The 20947-nt window shown below is 48.7% G+C and overlaps 3 protein-coding genes across 3 annotated transcripts in view; 1 reads left to right on the plus strand and 2 right to left on the minus strand.

The window, feature by feature from the left end:
- The window catches only part of CRTAC1 (cartilage acidic protein 1), a 172087-nt gene extending 163611 nt beyond the window's left edge, over positions 1-8476 (plus strand). Inside the window, exon 15 of the mRNA XM_043475792.1 lies at positions 8355-8476. Within this exon, the coding sequence (XP_043331727.1) occupies positions 8355-8377 (23 nt within the window). The 3' untranslated portion in view covers positions 8378-8476. The remainder of the gene's footprint in view (positions 1-8354) is intronic.
- On the minus strand, positions 601-13566 carry GOLGA7B (golgin A7 family member B). Its single transcript, XM_043475800.1, has 5 exons — positions 13436-13566; positions 5836-5961; positions 4163-4315; positions 3974-4075; positions 601-2579 (listed from the first exon to the last, which is right to left on the minus strand). Exons 1-5 carry the CDS (start codon positions 13445-13447, stop codon positions 2469-2471), a joined length of 504 nt encoding a protein of 167 aa, XP_043331735.1. The 5' UTR covers positions 13448-13566; the 3' UTR covers positions 601-2468.
- ZFYVE27 (zinc finger FYVE-type containing 27) overlaps positions 13437-20947 on the minus strand; it is a 101981-nt gene continuing 94470 nt past the window's right edge. The window contains exon 12 of the mRNA XM_043475793.1: positions 13437-13741. Coding sequence (XP_043331728.1) covers positions 13437-13741 — 305 coding nt within the window. The remainder of the gene's footprint in view (positions 13742-20947) is intronic.

Genomic DNA, 20947 nt, shown 5'->3' on the forward strand with positions numbered 1-20947 from the left:
CTGGTGCTATTCGCTATCGGCAACCAGCTGTGTGACCAGAGACAAGTCAGTCACCCTCTCTGGGCCTCCATTCTGCCTCATTCAGATGATCTTTAAATTCCCTCCCACACCTGTGCCCTACGGGTTTAGCAAAGTATCTGGCACACACTGAGTGCTCATTACTCATTATTTAGTTTTATAAGAGCCAAGACACACCTCTGCTAGATTCCAACACCCACATACTTTTCTTTAGAACGGAGTGACCTGTATGATCCAACCCCTAACAGATATGAGATCAAGACATGGGTATTTATCTAATTAATTCATGACTTGATTTTGACCTGGTTTCAGTTCAGCCTGTTCCCCCCACCTAAGGATCCATGAGCCAAATAAAAGCTCCAGATTAGAGATGAGGAGTGTCTGCCTCCCCACTAGACTACAAACTCAAAGACGACATTGTCCATTCTTCCATGTCTGGGTGCTGCCTCTTCAGAAACACACTTGGTCCTGCCTCCTCAGCAGGAGGTGGGTGGGTCACTGAGCACCCCGTCGCCATGATCCTGGGGCACAGATCTGGCCCCCCATCGCCGAGGGGGAGAGAAGCCACAGGGAGCCTCAAGCTGGGCAAGTCCTTTTATTGGAAAAAGAAATAATCAAATGAAAGGCCACCGCATGGCCAGTGCCCAGCCATCCCATGGGAGATGCATCGTTCACCCCACAGGTCAGCCCCAGCCACACAGTGGGCCAGGGTGGGCACAGGCCGGGTTCAGGGGGAAGGGGGGCTGTGGTGGAGATCAGTGGGCTGCAGCTCACCCTGGGAACACTTGGACCAGGACCCACTGAGGCTCAAGGGCTGGGCCGCCCTCTCCAGCTCTCTGGTCCCTTCCTATATACTCCTCCTGCATCCAAAAGAAAGTCAGGCCCCTCTTTGGTTCCAAAAGGCTACCTGCAGTGACTGGTCTCTCATATCCCCTCTAGCACCTCCTGCTGGCCAAGAGAGGCAACCTGCTTCTGTCCATCTCCAGACACCAGGGAGGGGCTGCTGGGCCTCGGCAGTCAGGGCCTCACTGGCTGCACCCCTCTTTCAAGAAAGAAATTTGCCTTTTCCCCTGCAGATTGGCAGCCCCTTTGACCTTCCAAGGACATTTCACACAGCCTTGGAGACCCCCTGAGTACGCAGTGCCCATGGCCCTGTTGCCTTGTTATGGAGGACCTAAAGTGGGGCACAGAAGGTCCTGGAAGGTTGCCTCCACTCTCCTAGAATCCCAACTTTTTTGTTAGAATGTACACAGTACAGTCAGAAGGTGGGGACAAACTTGCCAGTGGAGGACAGACCAGGAAGAAGAGCCAAGCTGGCAGCCAAGCAAGGGACAAGGGATGTTAGGACTTTTATTTACAAGAGGACAGACTGGACCCACCCAGGCAAGCAGCCAGACCATGACGCAAAAAGATAAGACAAGATGCAGAGAGGGGCAGACATCGGCCCAGTAGCCAAGGGCAACATACAAATGCATTCACACACCTATATGCACACGTGTGTACTTACACACGCGTGCACACACATGCACTCACAGTGCACTCAGGCACACATTTGTCCTCACACATACCTACACACAGGTGCATTTGTGCACATAGGGCATGCACATATGTGCACATACACACGTGCCTGCACACACACACACTCATTCTCACACACTGGCACGTTTTAATCTCAGGAAGTTGGCTCCCGTTTTTGAGGTTCAAGCTCCCCAAGGCGACATCTCTCCATGAAGCATTTCTCCGGACCCCCATACAGCCTTCCGGAGGCCAGGCCTTGTGCCCCACCCCCACTAGCACCTGGTGACCTGCAAAGCCGCAGTAGCTGGACACTTCTGAGCGAGTCCAAGATGACCTCCAGGCTCTGGGTGGAGGACAGGGATGCCAGGAGTCTAGACGAGGTCAGGAGGGGGCTGACCACTCCCATCTCCCCAGACCTTGAATCAGTGGAGGCAGGATCACAGACAGGCAGAGGCCCTGTGGTGGCATCGGAAAGCACACACACTGGGAGTGGGACCCCGAGGAAGGGAGTCCTGGTGGATGTGGGATTTGGGGTAAAGTACCATGCAGGATGGGAATTAATTCTCTATTTGACAGGCTTGGATCCTTTTCAGGGGGTGTCTGGGAGGGGAGCTGCGGAAGAAAGGGGTTTGTCCAATTAGTGTTATCCCAACACCCACCCCCCATGGAAGACCTGCCTCCGTGTGACCCAGACCAGCCCGGTCGGATAAAAGCCAAGTCAGGAAGTGGACCATCCTGCCAGTGGGCAAGGGGCAGGGGGCGCCAGCTGATGGCCCGCGGGTGACACGGGGCGGGTCACCCTCCTTCCCGCCCTGGGCCGCACGGTGGGCCCAGAGAATGACTCAGAAGCGGGTGCTCTGGTAGCGCAGCCGCCTCAGGTCTGCGAGGCCCTCAGTCCAGCCGTACACCTCCCTGCGGGGACTCTCGGCCAGTCACCGGCCCCCCGCCCCACCGCCCCCACCGCTGCTGCTGCCGCTGCCGCTGCTGCTACCGCTGCTGGAGCTGCCGCTGCTGCACCGGTCCTCGTAGATGGAGATCTCGATCTGGGCGGCCGTTAAGGAGGGGTGCAAGCCGAAGTGAACCGGCTGATGAGGCCAGCGGGGAAGCGCGAGGCCGAGCTGGTGCTGCTTCCCAGAAAGGCAGGACGTGGACGCCTGAGAGCCACACCCAAACCCCTCCTCTCACCTGCGCTGGCTCAGCTCAGAGGCGCCTGCGCACAGCCAGGACCCGGCGCTTACATTCTAATGGGTCTAATCTTTGTATCCCAGCACGCGATGTACCCAGTGTGCCCCGTAGCGGGTGTGATTGACCAGGCAAGTGTGAGGACTTGGCTGTCCTGAGTTCAAATCTCCCCATACCCAATCTCAGCTATGTGACTTTTGACCAATCACCTCACTTGTTACCATCCGTTATCTGACCTGTACAATGACGGTAATAATAGAATCTTGGAGTTATTGCAAGAATTAAATGAAATAAAGCATGTAAAGGGCTAAACACAATAACTGGCACATAGTAAAGGCTCAATGACAAGAAGCACCTCTCCTTGGGCTTTGTAAGCATGAGATTCCCTGGGATTTGTGTTTCTTTACCAGTAAATGTTATTTTTAAGAATTCTACTTTCTGCTGCTGACTGGGGGTGGGGGGGCGGCGGGGGGGGGGGGAGATGTATGTATACCTTGATCAGGAGGAGTGGGTAGACCTATAATCCACTGGAGGACCAGTCTCCCACCAAGACCTCCATCTTCTCATCTGTGAAAGGGAACCTACTACATAGGCTTCAATGAGGGTTAAATGCAAGGGCAGTGAAGAGTGGGCCTGGGCTCAGATCTTGGCTCTGGTGGGCTCTGGCTGGGCGGCTCTGAGTCAGGGTCCACTACAAAGGCAGTAAGAAGAGTTACCGGCTTTACAGGGGTCTTATGAGAAGTACAGGAATTCATATTTTCAAAGCACTTACTGTGACACCTGGCATGTATTGATATTAACCACTGGTTAAATGCAGTCTTCCCAGGTGGCACTAGTGGTAAAGAACCCACCTGCCAATGCAGGAGATGTAAGAGATGCAGGTTCAATCCCTGGGTCGGGAAGAACCCCTGGAGAAGGGCATGGCAACCCACTCCAGTATTCTTGCCTGGAGAATCCCATGGACAGAGGAGCGTGGCGGGCTATGGTACATAGGGTTGCAAAGAGTCGGACATAACTGAAGTGACTTAGCACACACACACGCACTGATTAAATGCAGCTCAATAAAAGCAAAGCCTAAAACTTGCAAATAGCACTAACTTATGGTGGGATAGGAAGGTCGATGACCAGGGATATGGGGAACCCTAAGAAATCCCTGAGCAGAGTCCCCTAGGGTGGTCCAGCTTACTGGCAGCCTCCCCAGGGCTCCCGCTGGTTGCAGCTGGGTGCCCTCAAATGGAACAGCCAGAAAGGATACAACTCTCATCCCACGCTCCACAGGGTCTGTGAGCAGGAGGCCTCGGGGGGCAAAGACCTTCTCGTTCTGCTCCTGGATGTAGCGGGAGATCTTCTTGAGAACCTGCGAGGAGAGGGGCCCATTGAGGCTGAGGCTGAGGCACCGGAGCCCCAGGGGGGAGGGAAGGTGGGGCTGTGGGGGAGGAGCCACCTTCTCATAGTGGGTCTCCATGCAGAGGAAGATGAAGTAGGCCGTGGCACAGGCCAGGCAGCCCTCGAGATAAGAGCTGCCGCCAATCTTCTCGGCCTCCGCGTAGAAGCTGTTGAGGGTCTTCACGGTCTCCTCAAAGAGCTGCCGCTCAATCTGGAGGGAGAGAGAGACAGGGAGCCGGACCCAGATCAGCCTCCCTGGAGTGTGGTTGCCGTGATGGGGCCTCACCAATGTGGGGGTTGGGGGCACACAGGCAAGACCAGAGGGGTGCCCATGGAGCATTTGACAGGAAGTCAGGAGACTGGGGGTCCAGTCCAGACTTGGCTATCAACTAACTGCGTGACCTTGAGCTAATGATTTAACTACTCCAGCCTCAGTTTCCACATTTATAAAATGGAAACAAAAGTGATGATTTGTCCTCACTTGAAAACAGAAAACTCTCATGAAATCCAAGAGGTGAACATTTTCTGCAGTGGATCAGGTCTCTATGCTCTCCCTGCCAGGACTCTGATCAACCTGAGCACCCAGTTCTATCTATATCCACTATGGATGCAACTGTGTCCATAAGGAAACAAGAGTCCTGTGAAAAAGCAGAGCCAGACATCAAGGCTCTTCTGGTGCTCAGTCAGTTTGGTACATCACTTCCTCTTCCTGGCCCTGAGCTTCCTCTCTTAAAGGAGAGGATGAACTAGCGCAAGGCTTCTCCAACTTTAATGCACATATGAATAACCTCGGGATCTTAAAATGCAGATTATGAGTCAGTAGATCCAGGGTGGAGCCTGAGATGCTATTCCCAGGAGTCAGGATGTTGCTTGTGCACAGGCCACAGTTTTGGTTCAAGGGCTTAATAGTTCTCAATTCTGCTGCACACTAAAATCACCTGAGGAGATTTTAAAACCAGGCACACCCAGGTCTTGCCTTCAAGAGATTCTGATTCAAACGGTCTGGGAAGGGGGAGGGTGGGTCAGAGCAGCAAAGACCACCACTGTCCTAGTCTACCCAAGCTGACACCTGCAATTTTTTTCAAAAGCTCCCAGGTGGTTCTAATGGGCAGCCAATCATGAGAAGCACTGCACTAGGAGATCAGAGATTCTCAAAGTGGGATCCATACATCACCCGATGCCATATCGCCTAGGGCTTTCTCATTAAAAATTAAGATCCTCAGCCCAGCTGCACATTGGAACCATCTGGGGAAATTTAAAGCAATGCCGATGGCTGGGCCCCAGCCCCAGACACTCTGATTTGATTGATCTTGTGTGTGGTCTGAGCATCAGGATTCCTTTAAGCTCCCCAGGAAATTCTAATGCACAGCTGGAGTTGAGGAGTGCTTCTAAAAAGAGATTCCTGAACCTAATCCTGCAGTTGAGTCAGCATCTCTGATGACACCTGATATTATCCAACGAGGCTCAAGAATTTGAATTTGTTTGACAAGCTCCCTAGGTGATTCTCTGAAATTTGAGAACCACTGAACTAGAAAATCTCTGACATTTTTCTTTTCCAGCTCTAACTTTCTAGGAGGCGACAGTAAGGCAAAATGCTTTAGTTCTTCCACATGAAGTGGCTGAGCAAGTTGTTTCCTATACTACTTTTATCCTAGAAAAAGATAAATATTCTAATAAGCCCCTCAGTTCCATCATGGTCTGTGTCCCAAGTTTAGGGAAAGACATCCTTACCCGACTGTCCAGCTCTGGGGGAAACTTGGTCTGGAACTGGCAGATGGTCCCATCGCTGTAGTCTCTCTGGATAAAGACCTTAGTGGCCAGCGAGGCACTTCGACGGAGCTCCTGCAGATTGTGGACCTTGGGAATTGATCAGGAGACATGAGCTCAAGGTGATCTTCCTTCTAGGTTTGTCCAAGGCTGAGTGGTTTATTAGGATGTGGGCCTTTCATAGCTAAAATCAGTAAAGTTTTCAGGAAACCAGGACAAGTTGTCCACCCTACAAGTGTTCAAAGAAGGCCATAGGAAGCAGGCCTATCAAGATTACCCCAGAGGATGCCTCCAGCTATTCCAGAAACATCCTGAAAAAGCCTGAAGCAGGGCCAAAATTGAGCCAAAACGAGAGGTTCTGGAACCACCAACAGAGCCAGGAACAAATTATAATGAAAGGAAAACATTTCCTGGTGGCTCGCCCAGATCCTCTTCTCTCTCGGTCTCTCTCTTTCATACACACACACACACACACACACACACACACACACGCACACATGCCCATGGTAGGGCCTTTCACTCTTTCATTCATTCAGCAAGTTTCAACCATTCACAACTTGTCAGGCCTTGGCTTGAAGACCCCAGCACTGAATAAGGCTGATGCCTCAAGTGGGGCTGACAGCACTTTACTGGGGAAGGGGAGCACATGGGGCAGAGGAAGACAGGATGTACCCATGAACTCAGAGGGAGACTGGGGTTCAGGCCAAGTTACGACCCAGGTCAGAGACACCACAGATCATTTCCATGTCCAGCACTTATCACAGGAATGAAGGGGGCCCACAGACACCAAAATTCCCCCAGAGAAATCTTGGATAAAGTGGGCCAAGGCCAGAAACTGAAGAAATCTCTTGCCCAGGGAGGAAGGAGTAGAGTGACTTTGGTCCCTTGTCCATACCTGAGGACTTGGCATTGACACGGACTGTAGAGTCTGGGGGGAGTGGGCTCAGTTCCACAGAAGAACAGAGCCTCTTTTTTGCACTTCTAGCCTCCATCACCCACATTTGAGACAAGCAACCCACTGGGTGAAATATGTCAGACATTAGAACTACGTGGAGCCCAAGCCCCAAAGGCAGAATGAACACAGCCAGTTCATCCTGTGTAATTAAGGTGAATCCATTCCGTCACTTGGCTTTCATTTATTGAGTCCCTTCTATTGCCAGGCTCTGGGGATGTTGAGCAAAAGACAGTCGTGAGCTCCAGGGAGGAAGACAAGTAAATATATAATGAATCAGACTGTGATAAATGCTACAGGGAAGTAGCATCTTACCCAGAAATGCTTGCTAAGAAAAGGCTTCCTGAGGTCTGTGTGGAGTCAGAAAGGAGCTACCAGTAGTAGTGGGTGGGCAGGGGGGTGGGGGAGGGAAGAAAAGGCAACCCAGAGGGAGAAGCCTGTGCAAAGTGAGAGAGACAATGGAGAACAAGTTCTGCTGCAATGACTGCAGGCAGATTTCAGCAAGAATGGACTGGTTTGCAGATCAGATAAAAGCAGTAGATGAAGAGAGTAGAGAGGAGGCAAGGGGTAGATCACAAAGGGCTTGACAAGTTTCTACTGGAGGGGATGATTTCTGATAGAAGATACTTACACTTGCTTAAGAATTGGGGAAGAATAAGTAATGAGAAAAAGGTTGTCAGCTTGGTAGTAGGAGCAGATCCAGGGCCTGGGATGGTGCAAAAACAGAGACTGCAAATGAGATTTTCCTAAATCCAAGTGAATTTTGCTCTATTTAAGAGTGTGATCCCAAAGTATTGTGATCAGATGAAATAATGTACAAGTGCTCCTATAGGCTTAATAGTCCTTGATTCCCCTAATCGAGGTTTTAATTGAGACTCCCTTGACTTTTAGCAGGATCCTATGATAACTTTGAAAAACAAAGAATGCTTTGGTAACATAAATAAGTTCATCAGTGCATTTGCTCTGTTTAGTTAAGGTTTAACACGGTTGTGTTTTCAAAAGAAAAGGAGGGCCTGTGGCCTTCCTCCACCCTTCTAAACCAACTACATGAGCCTGTCAACCTTGAAGATGGAGGCCCCTGGCCCCAGAAGGGTCATTCTGGCAGCTTTGTGAGTGGTGCACTGAAGCGGGCATGACTGGGGTAGGGGGCCAGTTGGAGGTATGACTATCATTGTAGTAGCTCAGGGGAAAACTAAAGTGGGTCTAATTTAAGAACAATGATGGTGAGAATAGAAAGAAGGGGAAAGAACAGTGCTTCAGTCATTCTGAAATGGGCTCAGCCTCTTCCCTTCCAATATCCCCCTTTGTCTATGCCCAAATGCACCATGTGCTACCATGAAGGTGTGTATGTCTCTAGTGACTGGTGAGCTGTCAACTCTACACACTCCTTTCTCTTAGATTAGTTCCCAGCCTCCTTTTCAGTTAAGTGTGGCCATATGACTGAATAGAATGTGAGTGGGAATGACGAACGTCAGGTATAGGCTTGGCTCATAAAGACCACCACCCCTCTGTGATCTTTCCCTGTCCACAGAAACCAAGGGAGCCATTTGTTGAAGATAGTGGAACCATAAGCTGAAGAGAACCTCGGTCCCTGAATCACTGCTTGGAGGAGAGCCACCAACTGGTCGGGAACACAGGCCTGAGCAAGAGGCAAACCTCTATTTTATTACAGCATTTAAGATTTTACGGCACTACCTGGCATAATAGAGTCCCATTTCTTTTTGGCATTTATCCTCATGTTCTCAAGTAACCAGAGCAGGAAGGGTCAATACCGTTTCCAAACCCAACAATATCCTGAGCCTCAGAACACTATCCTGGCTCTGGGTGACTAAGGATCTTCTTCCCTACCTGGAGAGTGCTTGTGGGGTCTTGAGGAGTTAGTAGAAGATGGTATCAGACACACTTTATATGCCAGAGCCCTAGTTTCCCAGATCTACTTAGAGCGCACATATCATAAAATTAGCTGCAGTTAGTGAAGAGTAGAATCTACGGTAAGGCAGAGTCTCCTGTCTCTCCATTCATGGTAGCTTGGTTGTGAAGTGCCATAAAGCCCTGGTGGGTAGACAACCCACTGGCCAAGGAGCAGGAAACTGGCCTGCCCATCCTGGCCACATGATTCTGGGAAAGTCTTCCCTTCTCTGGGCTTCTGTTTCTTCAACTTGAAACTGAGAGATTGGAACTACATAATCACTAAAGCCCTTGCCAGCTCTGACATTCTAAAGGCCTTATCAGGGATTATGAAAGCAAATGTTCTCAGAGACTAAGCATGTAAGTAAGGCAGGTAGTTGTTGCTCAGTGGCTCAGTCGTGTCTGACTCTTTGCAACCCCATGGACTGCAGCACGCCAGGCTTCCCTGTCCCTCACCATCTCTTGGAGCTTGCTCAAACTCATGTCCACTGAGTCAGTGATGCCATCCAACCATCTCGTCCTCTGTCATCCCCTTCTCCTCCTGCTTTCGATCTTTCCCAGCATCAGGGTTTTCTAATGAGTCAGCTCTTGGCATCGGGTAGCCAAAGTACTGGGGACTGTGACCAATTAGAAAACTCATGTGCTATCTCAAGAAAGCAGCTGATCATTGCCATGTGAGACTATGTGCCCAGGTTGCCATAATTCTCATTTTTTAAGAGAAGCCATAAATTCAGATTTCCTTAATATCAGATATCCAGATTTTTTAATGTTTCCAATGAATTGTTTTTAACTTATAAGCACTGAGCAGACCAAATAAGGCACATCTGTAAACTAGATTCATTACTAAAGCTGTCATCTTAGGACCTCTGAACTAAAATCCCAGGGTGGAGCCCCTTGGACCAGAGCTAGAGCCAGAGCCCAAGCCACTTGCCAGCTATTTAACTTTCAGAAAGCTGACAGGAGTTTTCAGTCAAGATCCATAGATCCACGATGCTCTCCACCCCTGGGCGGCACTCCTGGGGTTTCCTAAATGACACAGAAATGCAGGCTTCTCATGTGCCTCTCCCCTTCCTGAACTCTCCCCTCTTTCTCATCACCATCCCCCAGCTGCTGGCACCTGAGTAAAGACAGGACCAAGAGGCATTGCACGAAGAAGAAAGAAAATCAGCAGTAAGATCTGCGGGCACCAACTTTTGAACTATAGTGTGGCAGGAAGAGAAGGCTGCCAGGAGAGTAGGCACCCCCGGTCTCACATGTAGGGTCTGTACACTGACGGAGTCGCTGTGGAGGACTCCAAGGAGCAAAGCAGCAAATACCGCAGTGCCGGTGAACACTCCCAGGCGGAGGCCCCATCTGGCCCGTGTCTCCAGCCTCATTAAAAACCAGCTAATTCCCAAGGACACATTTGAGACTCAACTCAAGAATCAGAAGACTCAGATGATGAGCCAACACCACGCTCCCTGGCTGGGGTGTGGAGGAGGAGTGAGGATGGTGAATCACAGGCAGCAGGTTGGGCCTCAGGATGGAAACCTGGGCACAGGGCCTCCTTCCTTCTCAGACTGCACCAGAGCCCCAGCCCATTGTCTGCTGCTTGTTAATTCCATACCTCAGAGATCAAACTTCCAATGCCCTTCTTGGATAATGCTACTTTGTTGTTATTGGTTAGTCTCTAAGTTGTGTCCGACTCTTAGCAACCCCATGGACTGTAGCCCACCAGACTCCTCTGTTCATGGGGATTTCCCAAGCAAGAATACTGGAGTGTGTTGCCATTTCTTTCTTCAGGGGGTCTTCCCAACCCAGGGATCAAACCCACATCTCCTGCATTGGCATGTGGATTCTTTACCACTGAGCCTCTAGGGAAGACCCTAATGCTACGTGGGGTGCATTTTTAAATCTCTTAGGGGCCAAATTCCACCACTTGGAGAAGTTCCTCCCAGCCAGGCATTTCCCACTTGTCCTTGGCCATCTGGACTGGTTTCCAGGGCAGACCCTGCTCCCATGACACACATTCACAGAGGTTTGCCACGAAGGAAATGGGCTCATTACAGTTTTCTAAATGAGGTCAGTGTACAGCTCAGAAGGCTTTATCCCTCCTCTGGAGTTCTCACACACACCCCTCCCCTAATGTTCACTCCTAAACAGAAATTAGGGAGTAGAAAAGACTCGGTCTCCTTGCCTTCCATCCAGGGATCCAAGGATATCCAATCTTTCTCAGTTCTCTCCCTCTGTTTCTCCTTTCCTCTCCATCCCTCTCTCCCTGCCTCCTCCTCCCTCCCTCCCTCCCTTTCTCCCCCTTCTCTTCTCAAAACATCTTCCACTGGAGCTGAGGACTTCCCATCCAGAATCCTAAGGGAATGGCCCTAGGAGCTTGGCATGAGGTTTTCTTTCTCCCAACAGGTTTTTCCTGGTAATCTTAACTCAGTCCTAACAGTAAAAACAGCCTAGGGAAAATGACTCACTCTGTAGCCCAGATAATGTGAACGTCCTGTGCCTTGGCAGAACTAAGGCTTCCTCCCTCAGAGCCGTCATCAGAGTCTACCCAAGGCCCAAATGGGAGATGGGCAATGTTTGTCCTCAGCCCCTCTCCCCTCTGGGCATTCCTCCATCCCTCTGCCCTCAAGCTGAACCAGCCAGGCCATTCAGGATACCTGAGTCCCCACACTCCAGCCCTTCCTGAACTCCTTTGCATCCTTCACCATCAAAAGACCCCTATTCCTCTTCTATCTACTGGGCAACACAGCTGACTAATTGAAAACACCGGATGCAACAAACAAATCACTGGCCATGGAGGCAGAAGGCTCAAGTTCTTCTCCTGGCTCTACCACTTTTTAAGCCACATTTTCTTGGATAAGTCTCAGCACTCCAGTTGCATCATCTGTAAAATGGGATAATGATGCTTTGCTTGGCTCCTTCACAGGGATTAGGCAAGCTTCTGAGCCTCAACTGTCTCATCTGTTAATTGGGGATAATGACACCACCCTCGCCCACTTCACAGCGTTGCTCTAAAGCTCAAAGGAGATCATGCATGTGATAGCACTTTGTACACAAGAAAATGCTATGTTCACAGAAGCGTTATGAGCACAGCCTCTCCCAGGCTAACAGCAGCCACCTGGAAATACTGCCTCCACCGAGGGATGCAAGCCTGCCGGTTGGAATCTGTGAACCATAGCAGAATGGAGAGGGAGATTTGCTGGGACAAATGGGCCTCTTGGAATCTGTCAGATCTCATCACAGATGTGGACACCTTCTCTGCCCACACTGCTGGCCCAACTGTGCCTGAGTGGCTGAACTCTCCGCTTCCTGCCCAACAGCAGCAGCCTCTCCACTGCAGTCTGGCAGCCTTGTCTGGAAGGTGACCAGCTCCTTGGCCATCTCTCCTTTGTTCTCTACCCCACCCCATGATCTTTGGCACTCTCTGAGCACTCTGCACCTCCACTCTAGAAACAAGCTTCATGAGTCTGCTCAGGGCTTGCCCCTCACTGGGTCCTGGGTGACGAGCTCTCCTACTTAACCCTGCACCTTGTCAGAAAGCTGAGTGATGTCAAGCAACTGCACCTCATTCCGTGGTGGCAACAATGGAAGAATAACAACAGCAACACTTGGCATTGATGTCACACTGATCAGCAGGATGCCCAGAGGCACTGCCTCACATCATTCAAAAGCCGTTGCTGTCCCCCGGGCTTGTGTTCCAGCTGGGCTGGAAATGAGGAAACACCACCCAAAAAGTCAACATCAGAACAGGGGAAATCTGGTGTCCTGGGTTCCACTCCCAAATTCAAAGAAGAAACTTCCAGCTCTGGTGCTGACATGCTATGACTATTAAATAGATCCTCTTCTTCAAGTATTAGCTCTACCACTTATAAAGTGGGAATATAAAGAGCCCCATTTCCCTTGTGAAATGAGGGGGTAGAGAAGGTAATTCCTAATCTCTTAAGCACTTGACACAGATCCTGCCCCCAGTTAATAGGCCCGTGGTTCAGCTTTCAAGTCCCTTGAAGGTAACACACCTATTGGCACACCCTGAAGAAGGCGGCTCCTCCCACCAGACACAAGAGAAATGTGGTCTTCTGGTTCAGGGAACCCAAAGGGGGTGAAGAAGCGAGAAAGGGTCATATGCAAAATTGAACTGGTGCAGGCAGATCAGTAAAACCAACTATTTGGGGTTTTGACCTGAGGATTCCTCAACCCCTCCTGTCCCCCACGCCCCGCCCCCGTGGAGGAAATGCGAATGTGAAGGTAGGTCTGTCATCTCTCTGCCAGACTTTTGGGATCAGAAGCTAGATGGCTGCATCGCATAGCAACAGCAGCCAGCCGCCTTCCCTCCCCTAAAACAGGCTCAGGCTCGTCTCCAACCCTGTAGGGAAGTGGTTTCAGGACTTGCAGTCCGTGAGAAGGGGAAACCCCAGCTGAAGCCCCGGAGCAACCCTGGCACTAGTGCCAACAAGTGGTGCAGACAGCTTCGGGACTCAGTTGAGGAAGATTGACACCCCAGGGGTCAAATGAGCTCCAATGAGGAGCCCCTTTCTTCCACCCTGCCACTCCACCTCCCCCTACGCCCTCCCTCCGGACCTGATCGGGGAAACCACCCCATCCCATCCTACCCCAGCCCCCTCATCCAACCCCATTCCACCCTTTCCCGCCCCTAGAAGCGATCTCTTCCCACAGCAGTCAGGCACTGACTGTGGGCCGGTGCTCGCCCCCTACCTCAGTGGCCATGTTCCGGGGGCGCTGACCGCTCCGAGCCCGCTGCGGGGCCCGTCGAGGAGGGGTGTTGGCGCTGCTGACTCCGGGAGCAGGTGGGCTGGCGGCGACGAGACCGGGGGCCGGGCGCTGTCCGCGGTGCTGATGCGGACGCCGCGGACCCGAGCGCCTGTGGGCGGGTGGGCCGGCGGGCGCCTAGGTCCTGGAGAAGATCACTGTGCTGTCCGCGGTGCTGATAAGGGCGCCGGGCCGGAGAGGCGAGGCCGCACCCGAGGCTCTTCAGGGCCCGATCGCTAGTTGCCGCTGCTCCTGCAGGCAACGGCCGGGTTATCTTTGACAGCGGCGGCGGGCGTGGGGGCGGCGGGGAGGGGGGAGGAGGGGCCAGGCGCCTCCGCAGATCGGGAGCGGAAAGCGGAGGCCCCCAGACTCCGGCTCCCGCCCGCCGGAGAGGAGCCCCGCCTGCGGCCCGAGGCTCCGCTCCCGCCGGGCCCGGAGGCCCCGCCTCTCCTGCCTGTCCTTCCCCCTAATAAGAGCGCCAGGAGCTCTGCGCTCACTACCGAGGCCTCCCGGGGCTTCCAGACTCGGAGGAAAGAGAGGTAGGACCATTCCGGGGCAAGACATTACAGCTTGCCAAGGCTGACGGTCCTCGACTCGTTCGCGGGCCCCCAGGTGCGGCTGTCTTTACTGTTTCAACACCCCTCTTCCCAACCCCTCCCCCATCATGGCCCAGGCTGCCTCTTATGTTTTTGTTTTTGCTTTCCTCTTTTTCCTCTTATGTTTCTTCTCTATGACCCCCTCTCGAGGCTTGCATGTACATTCCTTCCTCTCCCCTCTGTCCTTTTCACTGCCATGAAACCTATCAGCTAGAGAAGGATGCTACAGACCACAGATAATCGTTTCCTTTCTTTAAATATGTGCCCTTGTTTCATCCCCAGAAATACCCTGGGGTCCCTTCTTTCAGGGAGCTCCAGACTGAAGCCAGTTTCTCCTTGCTGCTTTTCCTGGCCCTGACACCAACTTTTAGTCTTCCCTCTCTCCTCTGAAATCCCAGAGTTTACACACACACACACCATCACCACCACTTAAAAACCACAAACAGATGGTGCCAAACTGGTATGCCCACTTTTAAAGGATGGCAGGTCTGGCTCTGGCACCTCTTTCACATTTTTCAACATCACACCTTCCAACCAGATGACCTATCTATTTACATAATAAACAAAAAGGAAGCACCAACATGGATGCCCTTTTATACACCCATAAACCCCCCTTGGTCTCTGAGAGAAAGCTGGGAATATTCCTCTGCAGCTCACAGTTGCCTGAGGGTTAACACACACAGTTAGCCAGGAGACCTGGGTCCTGGCTCAGGCAGTATGACCTTAAGCAAACACTTCACATCTGGTCTTCTTTCTGTAAACTGAGTATTGAACTTCACTAGACTACTTCTAGGATTCTTTCTTTTTCCTCAACTTTTTATTTTAAAATTTTCAAACATACAGAAACTTTGAAAGGTTAGTACAATAAACTGTACTATCCACCTAGCTTCACCGGTTGTTAGCATTTTGTCACATTTGCTTGATAGATACAGAAACATAGAGATATAATTGGCTAGATTATTAGAAAGTAAGTGAGAGTTTATTCTTAAGTACTTCACCATGTATCTCCTAAAAATAAGGGCAGTCTCCTACCTAATCACAATATTATTATCACACTTTAAAAAGTTCCATATCATCTAATATTCTATGATAGCTTATTGCCCCTAAAAGACACTAATAGCAATGAGCCCTCAGAGCATCTCATGTTTAATAGCTAACATTTGTTGAGCACTTATGATGTGCCAGACCATATTCTACATATTCTACATGTATTATCTTATATAATCCTCATAATTATTCTTTGAATTAAATGCCTTTTATTATTTCACTTTACAAATGAGGAAACTGAGTAAGTTACTGGAGGTCACATGGCCTGTGAGTAACAGAGGCAAGATTCAAACCCAGGCAATCAAGCTCCAGGGCTCATGTGGTTGATCCCCCTAGCTGTACTGTCTGCTTCCAGCATCCTGTAGCCTATAAATTAGCAGAACAGTAACCACATCTCCAATTGCCTGTTTCACAGATAAACACACTGAGTCCCTAAGGATAAGGATATGCCAAAGAAATTAAAGGCAGATGTTTCATTTCACCTATAGCTTTGCAAATGATTTGGCATCGAACAACAGCCTGAAATTATCTGTGAATCCCGTGGTGATCTCTGGTAATAAACAAACACACATCTGATGATCTCCATGTATACCTCTCCCAGTTCCTCACACTTGGTTTTGATCATATTAATTAGACAACCATCTGAAAACCACTCTCTTCACTCGAAGATAACACACCTGGATGAGTGCATTCTATGTATATTTGTTGAACACCTACTATGTACCAGGCATTTTTCTAGGAGATTGGGATACAGGCATGACTAAATGCACAAAGATTTTGTTCTTATTGAACTTATATTAATAGGGAAATGATCAATAATGGATTAGCAAAGAGTATCAAATATCTCAAGTTGTAATCACCAATAGGAAGAAAAGTAAAGCGTGGTAATGAGAGAGAGATGGGGGTAGAGGGTATTTTAGGAAAAATAGGGCAAGTTTTTTGTTAAGGTGATGTTTGGGCAGAGACCTGAAGGAAGTGAGAGAATTTAGCATGCAGTTATCTGAGAAAATTGACAAAGCTTAGAGGACAAAGTATGAGGGCTCCGAGGCAGGAGTGAGCTTGCCATGTTCAAATAGCAGGGAGACCAGTGTAGCTAGACTGGAGGGGGTAAAGGAAAGAGAGACAGAAGCTGAAACCAGAAAGGGAGCAGGAGCCAGGTTTTACATGACTTGTCGGCCCTCATGAGGATTTTGGATTCCATTCAGAAAGTGGGATGGCAATCCTTAAAGATTTAGAGTAGAGGCGTGGTATTATCTAATTGCAGTTTTTAATAGATTGCTCTAGATGCTAGGGTTGGCAGAGATGCAAGAACAGAAGCAATGAGGCCAATTAGGAGGCTGTTAGAGTTATCCAGGCAAGATATGGTGGTGGCTGAGATTGGGAGAGTAACAGTGGAGGTGGTGAGAAGTGGCCAGACTCTAGATATTTATAACTTGGAGGTAATGCTGAAAGGACCTGTGGATAGATTGAGGTTGCAACATGAAACAAGTTAAAGATGATTCCAAGTTTTGAAGTCTCAGCCACTGAAACAAAGGAGTTGTTATTTACTGAGGGAGGAAGACTAAGGGCTGAGCAAGGATGGGGATTACAGATGTGTTTAGTTGATTCAGGGTATTTTTAATATTTATCATTTGGCTGCATTAGGTCTTAGGTGCAGCTTGAGGGATCTTCATTGCGTAACCTGAGACCTTGCATTGTGGTGCATGGATTCTCTAGTTATGGCACACTGGCTTAGATGCTCTGTGGCATGTCGGATCCCCGTTCCCTGACTAGGGACTGAACTCTCATCCCCTGCATTGCAAGGTGGACTCTTAACCACTGGACCCACCAGGAAAGTCCCCTTGGTTTAGGTTTGAAGTTTGATATGCATGTTATACATCTTAGTAAAGCACGCAGTTGGCATTCAGGGAAGAGGTAGAGGGTTGGAAATAAAAACTTCAGGAGTCATCAGTATGTGGATGGTATTTAAAACCATGGGTCTAGATGAAATTATCTAGGAAACGGGTAAAGCTAGAAAAAAAATTAAGAACCAGTCCTGGTACTTTATTACTTATAGGTTGGGAAGATGAAAGGATTCTGAGAAGAGTAGCCAGTGAAGTAGAAGGAGACCTGAGAGAGAGTGGTATCCTGGAGCCCAGTAAGAAACCTGGTAACAGAGTCCTACCAGCTGCGTTGAGTGCTGCTCACATAGAGAATAACATTAGAATAACATGAAGACTGAGAAATAACCATTGGACCTGGTGGCAAGAAGGTCACTGGTAATCTTGATAAGGGCCGTTTTAGTGGAGCGTGGAGATGAGATTCTGATTCAAATGGGTTTGAGAGTCAGAATGGAGGAGAGGAAGTAGAGATACTGGGAGCGTAGACAACTCCTTTAGTCATTTAGCTGTAAAGGAGAGTGACGAGTAGCAGGGTGGCTTGAGGGAGAAGAAGGAGCAAAGGAGGATCTTTTAAGATGGGAGACATTAGAGTTTGGGCTTTGCCGACAGGAATAATCTACCAGGGAGGAAACACTGATGGCTCTGAAAAAAGAGGGTTAATAGCAGAAGCAAGCCCTTAAGAGGTCAGCAGAGAATGGGCAAACATGGATGGGGTGGCTTTGGAAAGGAGCACAGACAATTTCCCACCACAAATACAATGGAAGAAGCACAGTACGGGCCACTGGTATAAGTAGACTAGGAGGTTTTGTGCAAGTTAAGACTTGAGCTCTACACATTATTCCTCTTCAACTAGCCAAGACCTGCATGTATCACAACATTTCTAAACAAGCACATTCAGCCATTATGTATGAAGAGTTTCCTGTGTGCCAAGCACGATGCTGGCACTTTCCTGTAGAGCCCAAGGAGAGTTCTCCTTACCAGCGAAATTACAGGACTAGGACTCTGTACAGAACCTTGAACTCATCCATGCAAGGATGAATGATCCCTTCTAATATCCAGCTCCTCTGACTAGAAAAAGACAGTAACAGCCTCAGCCTTTTATTAGTACATTGCCTCCAGGGTTGTTATCACAGTCTTGACAAACCTCAGGCTTAGAGGCATCAAAGTGGAAGCTATGGAGAGAGATCCACTTTCGGAGTGAGGAGAGCTTCCTATAGTACTGACTCAAGGCTGCAATGGAATCCTACAGAATGGGATGTTCCCACACTCCAGTCACTTGGACTTTAACTCTGGAGGAAGGAGAAGATGCTGAGATTTAATCTGACTGATCATTATTACCCAGCTGCCTTGGGACAAACCAGGCCCTATGCAAAAGCCTAGCTCTTTGATGTTTTTTGTCATAAATTAATGAGTTTGCCCACAAAATAACATCAAAGGAGATCCACTAACTAATTCAGTGTTATCATCCTCTAATCTTCAGCTGCATTGGAAAGCCTCCCCCAAAAGGACCACAGCCAGAAAAAGAAACCAGCGGAAAAATTTGGAAATCATGCTACCTGGAAAGAGATGAGAGGGAGACGAAGTCCTGTAGACTGCAGAAGAGACAGAGAAAGAGATACCTAATCTCAGGGCAAGGAAGAAAAAGCAGGAGGGGGATGGAGATTCTCAGCACTTGGGTCTGGAAAGAAGACAACTGCATGCAGCCTTGAGGGGAAATTGTAGTCTGTAAAGTCTTAAATGGTGTCATCTCAGAGCATACTGTGGAGACTACAAGGAAGTGTGTGGTAGGAAACCATGTCCCTGGAGTCAGATGACAAGGGTTTCAACCTCCGGCTTCTGCTGTTCACTGTATGATCACCAGCAAGTCTCAGTCTCTCTGAGCCTCTCTTCTCTGATGTGTAAGTTGGTGGCAACAATTTTCTTCCCCAGACAAAATCCCCTCCAAGTATAGGAGGCTATCTCTTGATGCCACCTACTCTTTCAAATTTGGTCTTTCAAGAGGACAACAGGAAAAGATTTATGGAGATGCTTGCTAAAGATCCTCCCACAGTAACGTTTCTTCCAGGCCAAGCAAGTTTTCCTAAAGCACGGAAAAGAATAGCCAGCATGCTTTATTTAATTCACTGAACAGATGCTACAAAAAAAAAAAAAAAAACTCCACTGTATACCAGACAGAGAGATGACCATGGGATGTTTTCAACCCCACAGGGACACCAAACTCTAATCAAGTGATGGCCAGTCTCCATGATATTAAGGCAGAGACAGTTTCTTTAGAAACTGAGGTCCAGAAAAAGTTTTACCAACTACATGACATTTGGGCTTGGACTTCAAGGATTACTATCATATCCCCGGACAGCGGATGAAGGAACACTGTGTGAAAAGGCATGAAAGGTTCCTAGAAACACAGAACCTCTGGAACTTCAAACTCAGGAAAGCAGCTGCCAGGCAGCATCAGGGATGACTGCAAAGGCCCTGGAAACATGAATGAAAGGGACCTGATCTAAAAATAGTACCAGAGCAGGCAGACCGTGACACATGTCTGGAAGTGGAGTCACTAGGAGGTGACTAAGCGAATGGGAGGTTGCCACCTTTTCTTCATTCATAGTCTCTCTCCATGTCTCTCTCTCTTTGTCTTTTTCTCTCTTCCTTTTTCTTTTACAGGAAATGGAGTGGGAGGCAAGTTTCCATAAGAATTCATAGCTACCCCAAGAGAAACTGTCGATATTGGGATTCTTAGCTACAGCGCATTCCTGTCATGATGACAGCCACCATGCTGGAAGCCCAGCAGAATTCCCAAAGAACCCCTGTTCTGAGAATGGTTCCAAAGGCACTCTGGAGGAGCAATTATCGAAGGACTGACTGCAGGGCCTCACCTCCAAACTGGCAACAAAATTCACCAATTACTTCCAACCATAGCCAACTGGGGGGAAGACTGCAAGGCTTCTAAGTGATGGAAGTTCTTTAAAGAAGTAAATAGGCATGAGCATAAAGGGTAATGGGTGCTTATAAAGCATCATTAATCATGAGAGCCAAAAGGAGTTCAATCCAATTTCACTGGCAGAAACCTTTGTTCAAAAGAAACCTTGCATAAAAGTCAGAGACATAAAACAAATAAAAGAAAGCGGATTTGCATAAATGGGGGTAAAACTTACCTACTTTCCCACCCTCTCACTCCCTAAAAAGCCCCCAACACACCCCTCTGCAGACCTCCCAGGACTCAATAGAATATGGGTTTTTTTTTTAAATCATGAAAGTAACACATGCCTATGATTTTAAAAATCCAAACATACAGAGAGGCATATAATAAAAGGCAAGAGCCCTCTACCTACTGTATCCTACACATTCCTACCTTCAAGTCATTTCTCCCCTGGAAAAAATGACTTTTCACTCTTTAGCTGTTTCTGCTTTAAATTCTGATTTTTCAGAAGTTTTCTTTACATTGCTAAATTATATGCCTGTAGTTCTATTTCTTGTTTTTCCTGTTTTCTGCTGTGGCAACAGAGAACTTAACTCACCTTGTCACCCTCACATACCAATATAATTACAGCACTATTTAAATTTAACTTTTATTTTTATCAAAGTAATACACATGCAGTTAGTTTAAAATTCCAGCCAGGGACAAGGGTTTATCATGAAAAATAGAAGCCCTGTCCTGCAACCACTATGTAAAGCTGTATGGAGATTCCACAAAGGCTAAAAATAGAACTACTATATAATTCAGAAATCCCACTCCTGGGTATACATCTGAAGAAAACAAAACATTAATTTGAAAGTATACATGCACCCCAATGTTCATAGCAGCATTATTTATAAGAGCCAAGATACAGAAGCAACCTAAGTGCCCATCCACAGATGAATGGATAAAGAAGATGTGGCTTATATACACAATGGAATAGGAATACTGCTCAGCCATAAAAAAGAATAAAGTTTTGCCA

Source organism: Cervus canadensis, chromosome 8 (assembly GCF_019320065.1).
Source record: "Cervus canadensis isolate Bull #8, Minnesota chromosome 8, ASM1932006v1, whole genome shotgun sequence".
Taxonomy (NCBI): Eukaryota; Metazoa; Chordata; class Mammalia; order Artiodactyla; family Cervidae; genus Cervus; species Cervus canadensis.

Bases quoted from the DNA above. Each gene is read 5' to 3' on its own strand.
- GOLGA7B (XM_043475800.1), bottom strand. The intron at 4,076-4,162 runs GTGGCTCCTCCC...CTCTCCTCGCAG, and splicing joins TGGAGACCCACTATGAGAAG to GTTCTCAAGAAGATCTCCCG. The intron at 2,580-3,973 runs GTATCCTTTCTG...ACGGCCGCCCAG, and splicing joins TGGAGCGTGGGATGAGAGTT to ATCGAGATCTCCATCTACGA.